At 63.4% G+C, this 18,369-nt stretch overlaps 1 protein-coding gene across 8 annotated transcripts in view; it reads left to right on the top strand.

The window, feature by feature from the left end:
* Positions 1 to 18,369, top strand: part of LGR6 (leucine rich repeat containing G protein-coupled receptor 6) — a 111,508-nt gene that overhangs the window by 70,624 nt on the left and 22,515 nt on the right. For 5 of the 8 annotated variants that reach the window (XR_007476049.1, XR_007476053.1, XM_049706924.1 and 2 more), the window contains 10 exons: positions 8,670 to 8,738; positions 10,500 to 10,571; positions 10,732 to 10,803; positions 11,652 to 11,741; positions 12,617 to 12,688; positions 13,502 to 13,567; positions 14,460 to 14,531; positions 15,230 to 15,301; positions 16,478 to 16,603; positions 17,363 to 17,523. Coding sequence is in view for 6 of the 8 variants with exons in the window: in XM_049706924.1 (XP_049562881.1) it covers positions 8,670 to 8,738; positions 10,500 to 10,571; positions 10,732 to 10,803; positions 11,652 to 11,741; positions 12,617 to 12,688; positions 13,502 to 13,567; positions 14,460 to 14,531; positions 15,230 to 15,301; positions 16,478 to 16,603; positions 17,363 to 17,523 (872 nt within the window). In the remaining 2 variants the exon portion in view is untranslated. The remainder of the gene's footprint in view (positions 1 to 8,669; positions 8,739 to 10,499; positions 10,572 to 10,731; positions 10,804 to 11,651; positions 11,742 to 12,616; positions 12,689 to 13,501; positions 13,568 to 14,459; positions 14,532 to 15,229; positions 15,302 to 16,477; positions 16,604 to 17,362; positions 17,524 to 18,369) is intronic. The other 3 variants (XM_004285411.3, XM_033415987.2, XM_049706941.1) reach the window with 3 other exon arrangements.

Consider the following 18,369-nt stretch of genomic DNA (forward strand, 5'->3'; position numbering starts at 1 on the left):
CAACGCCGGGTATGTCCCGCCTCCCAAGCCCTGCCCTGGCTGCCTCCTGTGTCTGGAATGTTCCTTCCACAGTGATCTGCCTCCTGCAAGACTTTGCTCAGATGTCACCTCTCTAGGGAGGTCCTCCTCCACCACCATTTTGCAACTCCTTCCCGGCATTCTCCTTTTCCTGTTTAGTTTTCTCCACAGTCTGAGTCTTCGTTATTCGTTGATCGACGTCATCCGTGGTCTGTCCCCCGCTCTGTCCACTCTTGTACCCGCAGCACCTGGCACGGCTCCTGGCACAGGGAGGACGCCTGGCAGGTATTTGGTGAACAGACGAATGGGCTTGTGGCCCCTGGAAAATCCATTTCTCTGAGCTTCAGCTTCTCCCTCTGAGCTGTGGGAGCGAGGGACCATCTCATCCACAAGGTCCTTCTCGGCTCTGGTCACCCGTACCCAGACCTCTCGCCGAATCAGACAGCCCAGGAGGCAGCCCAGGTGCCCCAAGCTCTCTAACTTGGAGAAATGCCCACGTCCCTCATCCCTGCCTGACGCGAGGTCCCCTTCCCACAAGCCCTGTGGTCCAGACCTCGGGGTCCCGCCTTTAGGCCAGCTGCATTCTGCTGTGACCAGGAGCGCCTCAGAGCCTCCGGTGTCCTGCATGGATGGGCCCAGCATCCAGGCTGTCCAGGTGAGGCGGTGCTGCCCACGGGCACCCACCCACTTCTACAGGACCCGGTCCTGCTCTGAGTATCATATCTTAGAGTGACAGGCTTTTCTGGGCAGGGTGGTGAGAATGTGAAATGTCTACAAACCGCGACCCAAAGAACTTGGGAGGACCGGAGGCGGAGCGTGACTTAGGTTACACATGGGTGGTCGTCTGGAGGATGGGGTGGGGGCCAAGCGGGAAGCGAAGGGGATGCTCTAGCCCAGGATGAGGACGGCAACTTCATTCTCAGGGCAGCCCGACAGTGGCTGCCAGTGCAAGGGGATCGAGGCAGAGGCGGAGCCCTGGCCACCGGGACGCCAGGGATGACCCCGGGCGGGTTGGACTTTCCCTCTCACTTCCCTCCCAGTCCAGGGTTCTCCGATCCCCGGCGCCTCCTGAGGGCAGGCAGCTTGTAGTCTCAGTGTCAGGACCAGCAGCTGCGTTAAAATCAGCCACGCTGCTGCATCAGGGACTTTCTGGGGCTTCTTTCTGGCAAAGAAGTGGGTGTGGGTAGAGGGAAGGGGAAGGAGGGCATGCCCGTCTCTCCAAAGAAACTGAGGACAGTTTTACTAACGGCTGCATTCGTTAATGGGTGGCCTGGTCGGCAGGCTGTTTAGACAGTACAGCAGTGCTGTGAGTCTTGTTGGCTCCTGGCTCACCAGGACATCTGCCCCGAGTGTGCGGAGTCAGCCTTGGGGCCCGGGCTCAGCAGTTAGGACTGGTAGTGTGCTCACCGCGCTTAGCCGCCTTCCCTACCAGCCTTGGTAGGTAAAAGTGGCTCCGACCGTCTGGGGTTTGTGTTTCGCGCGGGAGCTGGGCCCCCACATTCCTCCACATGCCTTTCCCTGTGATCTGGTGATAAACACAGACATGAGCCTTGAGAATAGAAGTGGAAGTGGAAACCCAGTTAATGACATTGATCTTCCTTGACGGCTGTGGGAAGCAGAGGCCAGCTTGTGTGTGCGCTGTCTGTCTGGAGCCTCGTGTCCAGGAAAAGGACGACGGAGAGGATCGCGTCGTGTGAGCACCCCCCGTGCGGGCTCTGGGCCAGGTGAACAGAGTGCCTTGTGCGGTGGGCGTCCGAGTTACAGGTGAGGGAGCAAACAGCGAAGTTCAGTGACTGGTCCAGGGTGACGCTGCTGGTCCCAGACGGCAGGAGCTCTTCCGTTCACTCCAAAGCAGAGAACTCACAGAAGACCCCAGCCTCCAGCTCGGAGTCACCTGCCTCGACCTGCCTGTGAGCGTCCGGGGAAACCTGACTCCCCCTCCACTCCCCGTCTCTCCCAGTCTCGCCAAAACCTTGCCCTTGGCCCTGCTACCTGGAGCCCAGCGGGACTCGCTCTGCATAGCACGGAGCCCATGTTAGCCCGGGAGCCAGCAGGACTGGCTTCAGGGCCTGGCTCTGACGGGCAGAGATCTACCACTTCTCTCCGAGCCTCAGTTTCCCGATCAATAGAAAGACGGGGCTGGACAAGAAGACAGTAAAATCCTGCCAGCTCTGTGCTCCGAATACACAGCGAGGCTCCCGGGGTTCCCAGGAGTGGCTGTTTTCCTCACAGCCCGATGGAAGGAGAAACCGGGGCTGCGGGTCCTGGAGCATCACGGAGCTGGGGGCGCCTTCCTAGCTACATTTGCTGACGACGCCATCGGTCCCGGCTGGATGTGGCTGGGACAGCTGAGCAGACGACGGGGAGGATTAACCACAGACAACTGCGCTTCCAGAGCGAGTTCTGGCTGGAGCTGGGAACGGGTTCTCTTTAACCTCAGCCCTTCCCAGCTGCAGACAGAACAATTCACTCTTCCTGGGCTTCCGGCTGATTCTGGGTCATTAAACACAATAGACTCTACAGCCACGGATGCGTTTTCCAGCTGAAGTTTAGGGCATCGTAAATCACCTGCGACGGAAGAATCAGACTCGTGCCAGGGGAGGCCTTCCCTGCCGTCCCCAGGAGCCTGCAGGTCAGAGCCTGACCCGAGGGCTGCGACGCAGCCCCACGTGGCCAGCCGCAGGGCGCTCAGACCATCACCCTGACAGTGGACCTTCATGCACGTGGCCGGTGCCTGGGCTCGGGGAAATCCACAAGGGGATCCATTTGCTTCCTGGTGCCAACAGGCTTCCCGTCTCACGTGGGAGACAGTATGTACCTGGACCACCCCGTTCTGGACGCCAACAGCTGGGGCTACAATCCTGGCAATTCCTTTCCTAGAACCGTGGTCCGGGGATGGTCTTCCTCTGTGCCTCAGTTGATCTCCTGCAGAATGGAGGTGATAACAGTACCTGCCTCAAAGGGCTGGCGTGGGAATGAGGTGAATGACGATAGTAAGTCACCTAGGACCGTGACTGTTACGCAGTGATTACTATTACTGTCATCATCGTTATTATCGCTACCACCAGCGTCGTCGCCCGTCTCACCCTGACCCTGTTTCTGGAGAAAACACCAGGACGGTTCTGGAAGAGCGAGTAAGTCGTCCTGACCGCAGGGACTGGGTGGGATTCAAAGGATGACTAGGGCTTTGACAGCTGAGGATGTGGGGAGAGGACATCGGGCTGAGGGCAGAAGAGCCACAGCTAAACGCAGGAGGGGGTGAGGCTCCACGCGGGTGAGACGGCAGGTGGAGCTGAAAGATCGCCCAAGGCGTTGGAGCGCAGGAAGGCACCCGAACGCCATTCTGTGAGTCGTGAGAAGCCTTTTCTGAGGGTTCCGAAGGATGACAGCGTCAGCTTCGCATTTTAGAAGCATCTTTCTGGCAGGTGTGTAGTAGCTGAGTGGGGCCTTCAGACTCCGGTTCGAGGCCGGGTGTGATGCCAGGTCAGTGGAATGATATCTAAATTGCTGTCCCCAGTAGACCAAAGCATGAACCGTAGCGCAAGTTTCTGGATCGTGTAGCAGCCCCAGGAGGTGCTTTTCCTCGGCAGGTGGCCCTCCTCCGTGTGGTGACGCAGGGATCTGGCGTCTTGGGGTCCTGCCATCCCCAGGGCCTCATTGTGCTTGGCATCTAGCTGGCAGAAGGGCGACGAGGCCGTGGAGGGGGCAGTCTGGCTGCCTTGTAGGCCCTGCTCTCGAGGTGGCAGACGTCACCGCTGCCCGTCTTCTGAGGACCAGTGCCGTGGCCAGGCCTACCGCAGGGAGCCGGGAAGATGCCGCACCTGGCTGTGCCCCGTTACAGAGGGCCGCACTTCCGTGACGGTGGGAAGGTTCCATCTGTGCTTCTGACACCTCGGCCACCAGCCACACGTCGTGACCAAGCAGCTGAAGTGCGGCCGGGGTAGCTGAACTTTTACTTTTACTCACGTGTCATACATTTACGTGGCCGACGGGGCTAGGGGCTGTGGCACGGGCAGCGTGGCTGCAGAGAGAGAAGAGGGTGGGTTTGGGGGACACGGTGCTCTCCGCCTTGGCCGGTTAACGGCTGGGTGCGGTCAGGAACCTTCCTTGATTCCTGTGCTCACTTCCCTCGACTGTAACAAGGGTGTAACGGGAGCAGCTCCCGGCGAGGCAGCTGCAGGACAAGAGGTCGTTGGGGTGGATGCTGGGTGCCGCAGAGGTTGTCCCAGGGACGACCTGGAGCGCGCGGCCCCTGCCCCCGGCCTCACCTGGAAACAGTGCCCTCTGCTCAACCCGACTGCGTTGCTTGTTCTCCAAAGCCCACCCCTTGCCTCCCGCAGACCATGCTCTCTGCCCTGATATCCCTCCTGCTGCCTGCACCTGGTCCAGGGGCCGCATCCCCGTGGAGCCCTGTCTCAGCCACATGCATCTGCGTCTCCACAGGCCCTGGTGTTGGGTTTGTGGGACCCGCCACATCCTGCGCAGCCGCTCTTCCCGCCATCCAGACGGGGTGTCTACCATGCGTCTCTGCACCGCCCGCTCCACCCAGTGGAATTCTCTGTGTTTGGGGGCAGCAACAAACCCCCGTCGCCCTGAACTGAATTCCTCGGGGGCAGAGAGGGTTGCGGGGGCGTTCCTGGGCCGTTAGACCGGAGGTGACACAGAGGTGACATCTGCGCGGCCCGGATGAAGCAGGGCGCGGCAGTTACCCTTGAATCTGTGTAGACCTCCAGTTGGAAAAAATCAGGCTACCTCTTTGGCATGTGGTTTGCAGCGTTCTTCTTGACATTTGCACCATTTTTATTCTCCCACATTTTTCTACAAGAATAGCCTTTAGGTCACATGCCCACTGTCTGTCAGGCTGTCCCTGGTAAGATTCCTGACCAGAAACTGTCGAGGAGGGCTGGAACCAGTCGGTTTGGCTGCTGGATGTGAGTCCAGTGAAGTACATAAGGGCTCGACGACGGCGAGGTCCCAGGGGACCTATCCCAGGCTCGCTGGCCCCGGGCAACCCTGAGGGTACCGCTCAGGACTGTCTGATGCCTCTCGACATCAGCCTCGGCATCTTAAGGCTGTCCCCGCAAATACTCCAGATTCCTGTAAGAGTCCATTGATGTTTCTCATTAATCAACTTGTCTAGACCTTTCACTGACTCACTTACTCAGACAACAGTGTTCGCTGAGCGGCTGCTCTGTGCCAGGACCCTTGTGGGGTTTCAATTAGAAAACAGCAAAGTTTCTATTTTCAAGGAACTTTCATGCCAGTTTGGTGGGAAGAAAGTAAACAGATATCTGTCGGATGTCAACGTGTTCCATGAGGACAAAGCAAGCAGGGTATCTCGTTGTTATCGCCGCATAGCGGTCACCTTCAAGCTCAGTGGCTGAAAACAACATTTGCAATTTCTCGTGAACCTGTGTGCGGGTCGCTCTTCTGCCGAGCTGTCCCGCGGGCCCGTCACAAAGCTGCCTTCCGCCGGGGCTCTGCCGGGGCGCGTGGGGCCTCGGTGCCGGCCACCCGCCCTCTCCACGCGGCCCTCGTCCTGCGGGAGGCCAGCCGGGCTCTCACACGTGCGGAGGGCCCTCCCAGAGGAGGCGGAGGCTGTGAGGGCTCTTGTGACTCAGGACGGGGCTGGCCCCACGTCACTTCCACCCCGTTCTGCCCAGGAGCCGGGATGGCGAGGCTGCAGGGGACTCGGGCCACGTTTCCGGGCAGCCTGATTGAGCTGTCATCGACCAGACGACGTTGTGTAAGTTGAAGGTGTGCGATGTGAAGATTTGATTCACTTATGCTGCCAAATGATGGGACCCGGGGCCACCTCCGATCGACCACACAGGGCAAGGGAACGGCGCCCAGCGGGTCGGGGGGGGCCTCCTGAAGAGGCCTGAGGGAAGGGAGGGAGTAGCTGTGCCGACGCCTGGAGTGTCCCAGGCAGATGAAATTGTGAGCAAGAGCTCTGGGGCCAGACCCGGTGGGCCTTTGCATTGAAGATGAGGCTGCAGTAGTAAGACTTCTGAGGGAAGACGCTCCCATGTTACTTGTGGGAAGTCTAGTTCTCCTGGGGCAGCAGAGGAGTGTTCCTGAATGGGCTGAGCCAGGTTGAAGGGGGCTCTGGATTTGGAGACGTTGAGACGGGAGGGTGAATCGTTTGCACAATCAAAGGTCAGAAAAACAATTCACCTACCCCGCCGCTGCCTCCATCCCCAGCCCTCTCGGCCTGATTTTCCAGGCGCCTTCTGCCGCTCCTTGTAGAACCCCAGGAATCTGCAAACTCCTGCAGCACCTCTGGCCTCAGGAAGGTGCGTTGCAAACCCCCTGCCCTCGGCTCACCTTCCCCTCATGCGGCCCCGGGGGCCTCTCTGAGCGAGTCCAGGTGTGCACACAGGAGGGGAAGGTGTCTGATTGCCTAAAGGACAGGGCAGAGCAGAGCAGACCAGGGGTTACCCGAGGTCACCAGGGAAGTCTGAGCGGACCCCGGGAGTTGTGTCTGTGTGTGTGTGTGTCAGGGGCCAATTACCCAGCTCGACGGTCACTGCCCCTCTGGCCCCTGGGCCAGGCGCCTGTCTCTCCCTGTGGACTGTTAGGTGTCACGACCCTGCCGTGTAGAGGAATCTGTCATCGTCTCTGTGTTGACCTGTATTTACCACAAAACCTGCAAGTCACTGATTAAAGGGCCTCCCCGTGGCCCTGTCCTGGCGCTGGATGGCCTCGTGAACGCTGTCAGGGCAAGGGTGGCTTTCAAAGGCCGAAAAGGTGGGCTGGGGTCATCCTGGGGGCTCCAGAGGCATCCCTCCCCTGCCAGAGCGGGGGCCCTGTGCTCCAGCTGTTACCGACCGGGGTTCTTGGCCTCCTTTATCAATAGAAATTGATCAGAGGCCAGACAAGAAACTCAGGCCAGGCCTTACTGGGGCCCCTGCTGCAGCAGGGGGGATCGAGAACAAACAACAGGTTCCCTTGCTGGCCCGCTCTCTGAAAGGGGGGCGAGCTTCTTCCTTTTGTGGGGTGAGGCTAGGGGTGAGTACCGAGGTCAGGCCAGAGCGGTGGCTTAAGTGTTCTGCCCGCCCCTTAGGTGGTGTGTGTGCCGGGGGCAGGCGCAGTCCCCTGCTTTGCTCCCGACCCTCTGCTTTTGCTCCAGGCTCTTCAGAGGTGGCACTTGGGTTTTTTGGTCTCTTCGCATCTTTTGTCGAGGATTTGCCCCAACTGTGCACGCACACGGTTAATTTTAGTCCCACACAGTTTCTTTGTATTTTGTGGCTCGAGGAGAGATGTGTCCAGGTGCCAGCACTGCAGCAAAGGGGCCCAGGTCCCAGCCTGGCTCCCAGCCACCGGCTTGTAGAGGTGCCAGGATGGCATCCCCAGATCAGGGCGCATCCTGTATAGGGCCGAGGCACTGGCTACTGAGTGAGACAGAAGCCAGCTTTACAGCTTTGAAAGCCGACATCCATCCTGAAGTCTCTTGGTGGGGCGGGGGGACATCCTCTAAAAGTCCCTGTCGCGCTCGCCCCCCCCCCCCAGTCTCCACTCCTCAAAATGCGCACCCCTCTTCCGGCGGGGCTTCCCCGCCGTGTGGGAGCTGGGTTCTCAGTCTCCTCCGAGGACGATCAGCTTTGCTCTTGGTCGCTTGCATGTCTCCTCCCGCCCTTAGCCGCATCGCCGTGAAGGGCACAACGCCTGGCACTGCTGCCACAAGCCTCCTTTTACAGACATCTGCACCCCTGGCTGCAGACTTTTCTGTGGGTTGAATTCGTGGAAGTGGAGTGACTCAGTGTGAACCTTCTCATTTGAAAAGATTCTGTCAAATATTGCCTAAAAGGTTGTGCACGTTTAAATGCCCACTGAGGGTTTATTGGAACGCTGTTTCCCCCTCCCCTCGACAACCTGGGTTGCTATCGCTTTTCAACATCATTTCCAATGTTTTCTTTCTCTCTCTCTCTCTCTTGCTTTCTTTCTTTGGTTGCGCCGGGTCTTAGTCGCGGCAGGCGGGCTCCTAAGTTGCGGCATGCACGTGGGATCTAGTTCCCTGACCAGGAATCGAACCTGGGCCCTCTGCATTGGGAGTGCGGAGTCTTAACCACTGGACCACCGGGGAAGTCCCTCCAATGTTTTCTGATTATACACATGATATATGTTCACTGTTTAAAGAAAAGGGGGAAATGCAGAAAAGGGTGAGAGAAAATAAAGATTAGCTGTCACGCCACCACCAGAAGGTAAGATGTCCTGTCCATTTTTGCAAAAAAAGAGAGCAGAGGCCACAGATAGCCAAGATGGTCACCTGAGGAAGCTTCCAGAATCCCTCGTGCCGGTGACAAGGTGTTAAAAATTGCCCCCTCGTCCCCAGGCCCCCTCCCCATCCACTGGTGTCTCCAAAGGCTTGAGATACTCTCCTCAGCCCAGGGGGCTGTTCGGAGAGAGTTGGTTCCATTATCCACCCCTAAGTGTCCCCGCAAAACAGGTCTGTGGCCGGGAAGGCCCCCGCCGAGGTCTGGGGGCAGCGATGGGAGAGGAACAGCCCAAAGTGTGTTCCGGACGTTGGCCCTGGGCCCAGCAGGCTGCCAGCCCCTCTCTCCAGCCAGCCCAGAGCCAGCGTCCGTTTCCCGGAGCCTCTGACGCGCCCTGGGGACTGTTCTCCAGCGACTGTCCTGCCTTCTTTCCAGAGACCTGAATTACAACCAGCTGCACGAGTTCCCCGTGGCCATCCGGACGCTGGGCCGCCTGCAGGAACTGTAAGCTCCTCTGTGGGGTTTGGGGAGTCCCCTGTGCCCAAGGGCCCCCCACGCCCTCACCTCCCGAGGTCCCGACCTCCCGGGTTAGCAGTCACAGGCCTCGGAGCTGGCTCTGCCCCACCCCCCGACGGCCACTGCTCGTTTTATTCTAAAATGCAAACCAGGGGTGAGACAGACACCAGCCGTCCCCTAGGGCTTCAGGCCTGTCGAGGATGCAGCGTACAGGGGCAGGACAGAGCAGCTCAGGGTCGGCATGTAACTCCGACCCTAGATCATGTCGTCTTAGCTGAAACGGTCTGGGTGTCCAGAGAGCACAGGAAGAGCGCTGTGGGCTCACGTGTCTGAGGTCAGCCTTAGAGGGTGGACGGGCTTTAGGCGACAGTGGGGGAGGAGGACCAGTGGAGATGAGGACCTGGCGGGGCAGTGAGTACGCAGAGGGGTGCTGAGCCGGTGGGGAGACAGCCTTCGGGGAGGAGGGGCCGCCGTGTAGCAGGACGGGCTCTGCGCGGTGCTGAGCGGGACCGGTTAAGGCAGCGGAAGTTTACGACCAGAGCCCAAACCTCCAGGCAGCACTGGATCTGTTCTCACGGCCACCGGGGCCTTTAGCACCAACCCCATGCCTCCCCCTCGCCTGGTCCAGCCGACTGACAGTGTGAACACCGGGAAGCGAAGTGGGTGGGGAGCTGGACCAGCGCAGGGGAGGGTCCGCGTGAGGAGCGGCTGCACGCCCCCCACTGCCGGCGAATCACCAAGGCCTGCCTTTCCCCTGGAGTGGGGTGTGGGGGGGGCAGGTGGGGAGAAGATTCGCTGGGTCTGTAGGGCATGGCCGGAGCAGGGCGTGCAGAGGCCTGGGAGCGGGAGATGTAAGCTCGGGGGAGAGAGCAGAGCCCTGGGGTGGCAGCAGCAGGAAGGCACACGCGTGGGGCGTGTCTGTCCACGTCTATTGGGAGAAGCAGCTTGAGGACAGGGGCTCCTGTCTCGTAAACTTCTGAATCCCTCGGAGCTCAGCTCAACCCCGGCCACGAAGCCGGTGATCAGACACGTGCCACGAGCGAACTCACGCAGGAACATTGACCGAACGAAGCAGGCTGGGTGGGCGTTGGCTGCAGGTGAATTTCGTGAATGAGCGTGGAAGTGACGAGAGGAGGGAGGACGGGTCCCAGAGGCCAGGAAGACACTCAGAAACCAGGGGTCTCTGGTGAAAAAAGGACGGCAGAGGGGGCTGCTCAGCGTGGATTGTGCCTTCTGGTCCAGCATTTACTTGGAACTGTCCTCCCCTTCTAGAGCCTGGACGCCCGGGGGGGCCTCGCCCCCTTTTCTCCTCCACGGTCACAGGCGTCCCCCCTGCGCCCCCCTACTCCCCCCTGGGGCTCCGCTCCTCAGTTCAGGGCCTTGAGGCCAAGCCTGGCTCCATCTGGGGACCACTTCTCCTCCAGGGGCCCCTGTTTCTGCGCTCCCTCCTCCCATGCAGCCTCAGCTCCCCCCTAGGGGCCTCCAGGGTTCTGCCCTCCTTGGGGTGTGGGCCCAGCCTGATCCCCTGAGTGGCTCTCACAGTGCCCTCAGCCCAGGCTCACCCTCTCTCCTTTCCACGGGTCATTGAGCAAAGAGGGAAAGTCACAGGCAGATGTGGAACCGGGGTCCCCAGGCTCATGTCCCTTTGGGCCCATGGCCTTCCTGTCCGGCTGTTGGAGAGCGTCCTGGGGTCCCCTGTCCCCGTCCACGGGCTCTCTGCATCCTTCTGACGCCCATGTCATCCCCCAGGGGTTTCCATAACAACAACATCAAGGCCATCCCCGAGAAGGCCTTCCTGGGGAACCCTCTGCTGCAGACGATGTGAGTCCTTGCTCCTGACGCATGTTGGGGGAGGACGGGGTTGGCAGGCGGAACTGAAGAGGGGCTCCCTGCGTGCTGGTCTCCGCGGAGAGGGGAGAGCAGACACCTGCCTCGGTCCAGCCGGGAGGGAGAATGAAGGGCTTCGGTGTCTTTCCTGCAGACACTTCTATGACAACCCGATCCAGTTCGTGGGGAGGTCGGCGTTCCAGTACCTGCCCAGGCTGCACACCCTGTGAGTTGGTGCCTCCCCCTGCCCCCTGGCACCACCCCCGCCCGCCAGTCCCGCCAAGTCAGGGTCCTGCTCACATAGCTGAAGGAGCAACAACCCGACAAGGTTCTGGTTCTCCGGGGCCCCCGGAGCCACACCCTGTGACTCTCGGCCACCCAAAGGCATCCTCGTCTCTCCTGCTCTGTCAATTCCCATCCCAAGTGCAACGTCTTCAGAAAACCTCCTGCAGGTGGCGCTCTACACGCAGCAGCACAGGGACGCCCCTGAGTCTTTTGGGGCGCAAGCTCCACCTTCCTGTGCGCCCCACTCTCACCCCTGAGGCTGGCGCCATGCATATGTTTCATCGCTGGACCCCAGGCTCTCCCGCTCAGGCCCAAGCCCAGGGTCCTCCTCAGGATCCAGCGGCACCCATCCTGCTGGGCTCCTGTCGCGTGCAGGCCCGCGTGGTCCCCCGAGGTGGGGTGACCACTGGGGGAAGCCCCGGCAGGTGACACTTAGGGGAGACCCGCTTCCCGGCTCCAACGAGCAACCCCAGCAGACAAACACCTTTCCGGAAGCACTCAAGCCGTTGCCTTTCAAACGGGGCGAGTCCCACGGTCCCTGCCTGTGTTTTGTGCGCACTGGGCCTGGGTGGCTGGGTGGCCAGGTGGCTGGGGGCCAGGTGACCGGCTCTGTCCGGGCCAGGCTGGGTGGAGCTGACCTAGGAAATGGCAGCTTGGACTCTGCTAGGCGTCCAGCCTCCACCAGGGCCTGAGCAACTGGGGTCACCGGAGGGAGGTCGGGGAAGGACGGTGTCCCCAGAAGATGGGGTCCCTGTGTGGGGGGGTCCCTGAGGGCTGAACCCCCTTCAGCACCTGGTGCTCTATCTCCAGATCTCTGAATGGTGCCACGGACATCCAGGGGTTCCCAGATCTCAAAGGCACCACCAGTCTGGAGGTCCTGTGAGTGGACACTGGCCCCCCAATCCCCCGTCGCCCCCCAGAGTCTGGTCCCCGTTATCTGGCCTTCTAGCCTGGCCCCGAGGGGCCCATGGCCGCTCCCACCGGGCTGGCAGGTGGTTCGGGGGGGGTGCTGCTCTCCCCCACTTTCCCAGCCTGGGGTTTCTCGGCGATCCTAACCACAAGCTGAGGTGCACGGAGGACCCGGGAGCGGCAGGAGGGCTGTGACAGCCACCTCCTGTGCCTCCTGGTTGCCACTTTGTCCTGGGGGGGGAGGGGGGAGAGCGTAGCAGGCCCTCGATTCACCGTAAGAGAGTGAACAGAAGGGTCCTGTGAACACCCAGAGCTGGAAGATCTTCCACGAGGGAAGTAGTAGTTCCCCGAGGGTGACCTCGGCCTCACGCCCTCCCCAGAGCACCCTGTCCCGAGGCCGCCGCCCTGCAGCCTGCTCGCATCCCACTGCCCCGCCCCGGACGCCCCGGCATCCTCTCTGCCCCAGGCTCTGGGCTTGATTCCCAGGGCCCCACTGGGGCTGGAGTTTCCATCCACGGCCTGCGCATGGCCCCCTCCCCTACAGGGAGCAGAACAGGGTCCGGCCCCTGTGTTGCTGGTGACACCAGGAGACGTGGGGGGACACGAAGGGGAGGGCGGGAGGGGCTGGCTGCAGGACCGCCTGCCAGGCGGTGCCCGGCCGTGCCCCTCTGTCCACCCCAACCCACCTCCTCCTCTCTCCCCGCAGTCCCCTGCCCCGTGCCCCCCACTTCTCTTTTGTCAGCTCTGTGCTCCCACGTCAGCGTCAGGCCAGAGGGGAGGCACGGGGAGGGGCCGGGGACGGCAGGGCCCGGGTCGGTGCCAGCCGCGTTCCGTTCTCCCCGCAGGACCCTGACCCGTGCGGGCCTCCGGCGGCTCCCCCCGGGGATGTGCCAACAGCTGCCCGGGCTCCGTGTCCTGTGAGTGCCTCCCGCGCCCTCCCGCCGGCAAGGCCCCTCTGGCCTCCGTCCCCTGGCCACTCTCTTCCTGGAGAGAGGCAGCCTGGGCTGAGACCTGCCCGAGAGGGACTGGGCTGCCCTCTCCCATTCGGGGAAAAGCCTCGGCCTTCGAAGTCAGGGCCGGGGCTGAGGCCGAGCTCTGCCACTTCCGGCCGGTGGACCCCAGCTCCCGCTTTGTGTCTCTGAGCTCCGGTGTCTCATCTGCAAAATGTGGGCTCATTTAGGAGGGTTGGAAGCGCCCGGCACGTCGTAGGTCCCCCCAGAGTGGCTCTAATAGGCTACCCGAGTCTACACAGGGCCCACAGAGGATCTTACGTGTCCCGTGAGGAGCAGGGAGTTTTCTCTCCCCTGAGTCTCACTCGGGTCTGAGGTGCTCACCATGGACCACAGCCCTTGGCTCAAGATGTGCACGACCAGCCCTGGACGGGTGTCTAGCCTGCCACCGACAGGCTGTGTGTCCGTGGGCAGGCCCTGTCCCCTCTGTGCCTCAGCTGGATGGGGGCTTGGGCCGGGGGATCTGGTACTGCCTGGGTAGCCTCGGCCAGCTGGCTCGTCCCAGTGTGGCCCTGTTGTGCGCCTCTCACCTCCTGCTTCCTGACCCCCGGGGCCCTCCCAGGGTCCCCTGGGCCTTCACATGGATGAGGCAGCCCCATCCGGGCCCCGCAGAGAGGAGGGGCCCAGCGGGGAGCTGGAGGGAAGTGCCCGGGGTGAGGAGGTCCACAGCCGTGTCCCTGAGGCCCAGCTCCCCTCACCAGCCCGGCCCCCTCTCCCCAGGGAGCTGTCTCACAACCAGATCGAGGGGCTGCCCAGCCTGCACGGGTGTCAGAAGCTGGAGGAAATGTGAGTGTGGGGCACTGGGCCTGAGGGCGGGGTCAGCAAGCACTCTGACCTTCCCCGCCCTGGGCTTGCTGACCCTGAGGTCAGGGCTGGGAGCTCGGCAGAGGCCGGGACAGGCCATGACTCGCAGTGACAGCCCAGGAGATGGTGCCCAAAAGGGGTCTCGAGGCGGCTCCTTGGGGGTCAAGGCAGCAGGAAACGTGACAGTGATTAGGGCCAGCGGAGGGGCAGGTGGGCTGGACATGGGGTGGCCGTGGGGGACTGGAAGTGCCCAGGCTCTCGGTTTCCATAAGCACACACGCACGTGCACAGTCGTGTCCGGGAGGGAAACTTGGGCTGCAGGTTCCACGGGGACCGAAACCACTTCACAGATTCTCCGAGCTCCCTTCACCCAGCTCCTGCTTCCCCAAGTGACAGGGCCTCCGGCCCTCCGTGTCTGGGCCCCGGGACCAGGCAGGGTCGGGGACGTGAGGGCCTGTCCTGGTGCCTTGACACTGAAGGAAGGAGGGTCTGCACCTTTGCCGAGGCCCAGGGTCCATCTCCCACTCAGACGCCAGTCTGTTGAGCTCTGCCTCCCAGCTTGGGCCCGTCTGGGGCCGCCAGGGGCTGGGCTGCATTCTGCTGCTGGACTAGGGTCTGGAGGGCCCGAGGAGTGAGGCCAGCTGGGCTGGGAGCCAGGGCCAGTGGGAACCCTGGAAGCTCACTCCCTTTGGGGCCAAGGGACGGCTTTGTAGCTTTGTCTCCTGACCACTTACCCAAGGCAGCCACATCCCCCATGCTCCCTTTAATTCTGGTGATTCTGTGGGCTGGGTCCTTTCTTCCTCCCAGTGGTGGGGTCGGGGTTGGGGGCAGTGTCTGGGCCTCTGGGCTCATCCAGCCTCTCTCGCTGCCCTAGTGGCCTCCAGCACAACCGCATCTGGGAAATCAGAGCTGACACCTTCCACCAGCTGACCTCCCTGCAGGCCCTGTGAGTACCTAGGGTAGGGGGGTCCTCCCTGCACGCCTGCGCCCCGTGAGGACCCCCAGCACCTGGGGGAGCCCTCCCTGCACGCCTGGACCCCGTGGGGACCCCCAGCACCCGGGGGGGCCCTCCCTGCACGCCTGCACCCCGTGGGGACCCCAGCACCCAGGGGGCCCCTCCCTGCACGCCTGGACCCCGTGGGGACCCCCAGCACCCGGGGGGGCCCTCCCTGCACGCCTGCGCCCCGTGAGGACCCCCAGCACCCGGGGGGCCCTCCCTGCACGCCTGGACCCCGTGGGGACCCCCAGCACCTGGGAGGCCCTCCCTGCACGCCTGCGCCCTGTAAGGACCCCCAGCACCCAGGGGAGCCCTCCCTACACGCCTGGACCCCGTGAGGACCCCCAGCACCCGGGGGGCCCTCCCTACACGCCTGCACCCCATGGGGAACCCCAGCACCCGGGGGGCCCTCCCTGCATGCCTGCACCCCCTAGGGAACCCCAGCACCCGGGGGGCCCTCCCTGCACACCTGTGCCCCATGAGGACCCCCAGTGGGGCCCCTCCCTGCACGCCTGCACCCCGTGAGGACCCCCAGCGGGCAGCCTCCCTGCATGCCCACACCATGGCACATGTGTTGGTGACCCAGGGTAAGAACGACGGGTCCTCCATGTGTCACTGTACCCTCCTGTCACGTCCTCTGCCCGTAGGGACCTGAGCTGGAATGCCATCCGGTCCATCCACCCCGAGGCCTTCGCGACCCTGCGCTCCCTGGTCAAGCTGTGAGTGTCCACTGCCCTCTCCTCCTGGGTGCTGGAGCACCGTGGGCCTGTGGGCTGCCCAGCGGGGGCAGGAGGGCCCAGCCTGGGGTGGGACACGCGTGGGTGTCGGCCACACGTGCTGGGGACGTGGCTCCAGCCTAACCGCGTTCCCAGCCCCCTGGACAGACGTGGGGCCTGATGAGCCGGAGCCACCCCTACGCGCTCTGCGGTGCCACGCGCAGCCTCAGCCCCCGGGCAGCCAGGCCCCGAAGCCACCGGGGCGGGAACGGGGAGCGCGTGGGGCCGCCGCGCACAGGGGTGCGTGTTCTCCACTGTGTCCTGAAGGCTCGTCTGCCGGAGGCCGTGCAGCCCTGCCCCTCGCCTCCTAGGTGCTCCCCGGCCTGCGGAGGTGGTGCTCAAGGGGCCGGGACCCCGGCGCTCACAGCCCTGCTCTCTGGGCTCAGGCCACACTCTCACCGCTGCTTCCCGCCTGTTCGCTCTGCTCCCGCCACAGCGGTTGGATGGGTATTTTTATCCCTTTGAAAGATGAGGCCGCTGAGGATCAGGCAGACCTGCGGCACGCCTCGGCTTCATGGGGAGCTCGTGATGGGGCCCGGTTCCCTGACGTCCAGCCCAGGCCGTTTCCACGGTGCCGGTCTGTGGCCGCGCTGTCTGGTTTGGAGGCCTGGCTTCTTCTGATATTTCTCCAGGAGGAGCCATGCACATCTTCACCTCTGGCTACTAAGCTGGCCCTGAAACAGAACGGGCGACCGAACCCCTGCTTGCGGCCAGACAGCCGCGCTGTTCAGTCCCAGCTCTGGCCCCCGCGTCCTCAGAAGAGCAGGGGGCCGGGGGCCGGCACAGCAGGCGGATGCCCTGGTGGGCTGGACAGGGACTCCGGTGGGACTCAGACGGGGCCCAGCAGCTGTGGCCGAGCGGCTGTGTTACCCAGGAGCTGGGACGGCGTGGCGTCACCTCCAACAGCCCTGTGTAGTCGGCCCCCGAGGTCCCACGAGTGGGGGACGACGGAGCTCTGGCAACCCTGCCGCCTCTGCCCGGCATCCGTGCTCCTTCCTCCGAGCCTTCCTTCCCTCGTCTCCTCTGGCTCCCATCCCGGGCACACTGGCCACGCCTTCAGCACAGTCTGCCTCCAGCCACCCCCTGACTGCCAGTGACCCTGACCATCCACTGTCCTAGGGACCTGACGGACAACCAGCTGACCACACTGCCCCTGGCCGGGCTTGGGGGCCTGGTGCATCTGAAGCTCAAAGGGAACTGGGCTCTGTCCCAGGCCTTCCCCAAGGACAGCTTCCCCAGACTGAGGTGAGGCTTCCTGTCCCCACACCTACAGAGGTCTGCCTCAGGGCAGTGGCCAGGCCAGGAGGGACAGGAGAGAGCCCAGGGCCTCACCCCGAGAAAAGCCTGGAGGCCCAGGGTCTGGCCAGCCTGAGTGGGGAGGGCCCCTTCCCCCTCATCCCCGCGTAGCGTTTCCCTCTCCCAGTCCCAGCCCTGGGGGACCCCGGCGAGGACAGAGCTAAGATGGTGTGAAGGCCCCCCGCCTGCTTGGGCAGCTTCCGGGCCTGGAATCAGGGCCGAGCCCAGGGTGCTGATGAGTAGAAAACAGCCGCTCAGCCCTTGCTGGTGCCGAGGACCCCAGGCCTCCTTCGGCCCATGTGGCCCACGCTCTGCTGCAAAGCAATGGGGGTCCGGCCTCACCTGCAGGGCGCCAACCCAGCTCTGACGTGCCCAGAGGCGCGGGGCGCAGGCCTCGCGGAGAGCGAGGGTGAAGACGGGCCAGGAGAGCCCTGTCTCCTCGCTAGCGGAAGAGGAGGGCCGCCCGGAGGGGCGGAGCTCTCAGGCTGCGTGGCCCAGCTGCTCCCCGTCGGAGCCTGGCTCAGGCCTGTAGATGGGGGAGGACGAGGCTGGACGGCACTCAGAGCGCTGGGGGGCAGCGGGCGGCTGCGGGCCTGAGGAAGAAGCCCGGGAGGCCACCAGCAGGGCACTCGGGGGCAGTGGGCGGCTGCGGGCTGCCGGAGCCCCGGCCGTGGCTAAGGTGGCTGTGTCCCGCCCCCCCCCCCCCAGGGCCCTGGAGGTGCCCTACGCCTACCAGTGCTGTTCCTACGGCGTGTGCCGCGGCGTCTTCAAGGCCTTGGGCCGACGGGCGCCCCAGGGCCCTCACCCTGACGACCGCGACGCTCCCAAAAGGCCCCTGGGCCTCCCTGCCGACGCCGCCGAGAGCCACTGTGAGTGACCCGGGGGGCCGTGGGGGGGCCGGGAGGGAGGAGGCGCAGGACCCCGAGGGGAGCCGGCAGGGGCTGCCGGGGGCCCAGGGAGGGGCGGCCCCTGTTCACGCCTGTCCCCCAGGCCCGGGGGACACAAGGGCGGCGCTGACCTTGACGGCAGGCACGCCTCCCACCTGCCAAGCCCTCTGTGGCCCCCAGGGCGCGCCCCAGGCCGTGGCTCACGTGACAGCCCTGTCCTGGTGGGCCGCAGCTCCTCCACGGCGCCCCCCGCCCCGCCCCGCGAGCCCTGCAGCGGGCGTCCTCAGAGCAGACAGCGCTTTCCAATCAGCCCGAGCCAGGCGGGGTCAGGCTAAATCAATTAAACCTGCTTCTGGAAAAGAGTCCCTTCACGCTGTGTCTCAGAGCCAAAAGGAGCAGCTGGGGGGTCACTGCTGCCCCCGCCGTCTGCCCTGCTGTCTCACCAGGGGCTTCAGAGGCCCTGGCGCCCGGGGGCCTCTCGGGGAGGCCAGAGGGGACACCTACGGGCTGGGGTCTCTGGTGAAGGGCAGAGAGAAGGTCTTCATGGCCTGCCCCCTGTTGCAGAGCACAAGCAGAATTAGGAGGGAGGGGAAAGGGCCCCGACTCGGGGGTTTCCCTTCAGGCTCTAACTCTCTCTTCACAATGTGTCAGTGCAGAAGCTAAACAGAAAGATCAGATCTAAACACGTAAGAACATTCACGCCAGTGTAGACGGACCCAGGTTCTAACTCCTCCAGACCACTCACGGGTCAGGTCACCACGGACAAGGCCTTGGGAGCCTCCGTTTCTTATCCGTAAGCTGGGAGCGGCGTTCGCGCCCCACAGGCCG

The sequence above is a fragment of the Orcinus orca genome, chromosome 1, assembly GCF_937001465.1.
Source record: "Orcinus orca chromosome 1, mOrcOrc1.1, whole genome shotgun sequence".
NCBI classification, from domain to species: Eukaryota; Metazoa; Chordata; class Mammalia; order Artiodactyla; family Delphinidae; genus Orcinus; species Orcinus orca.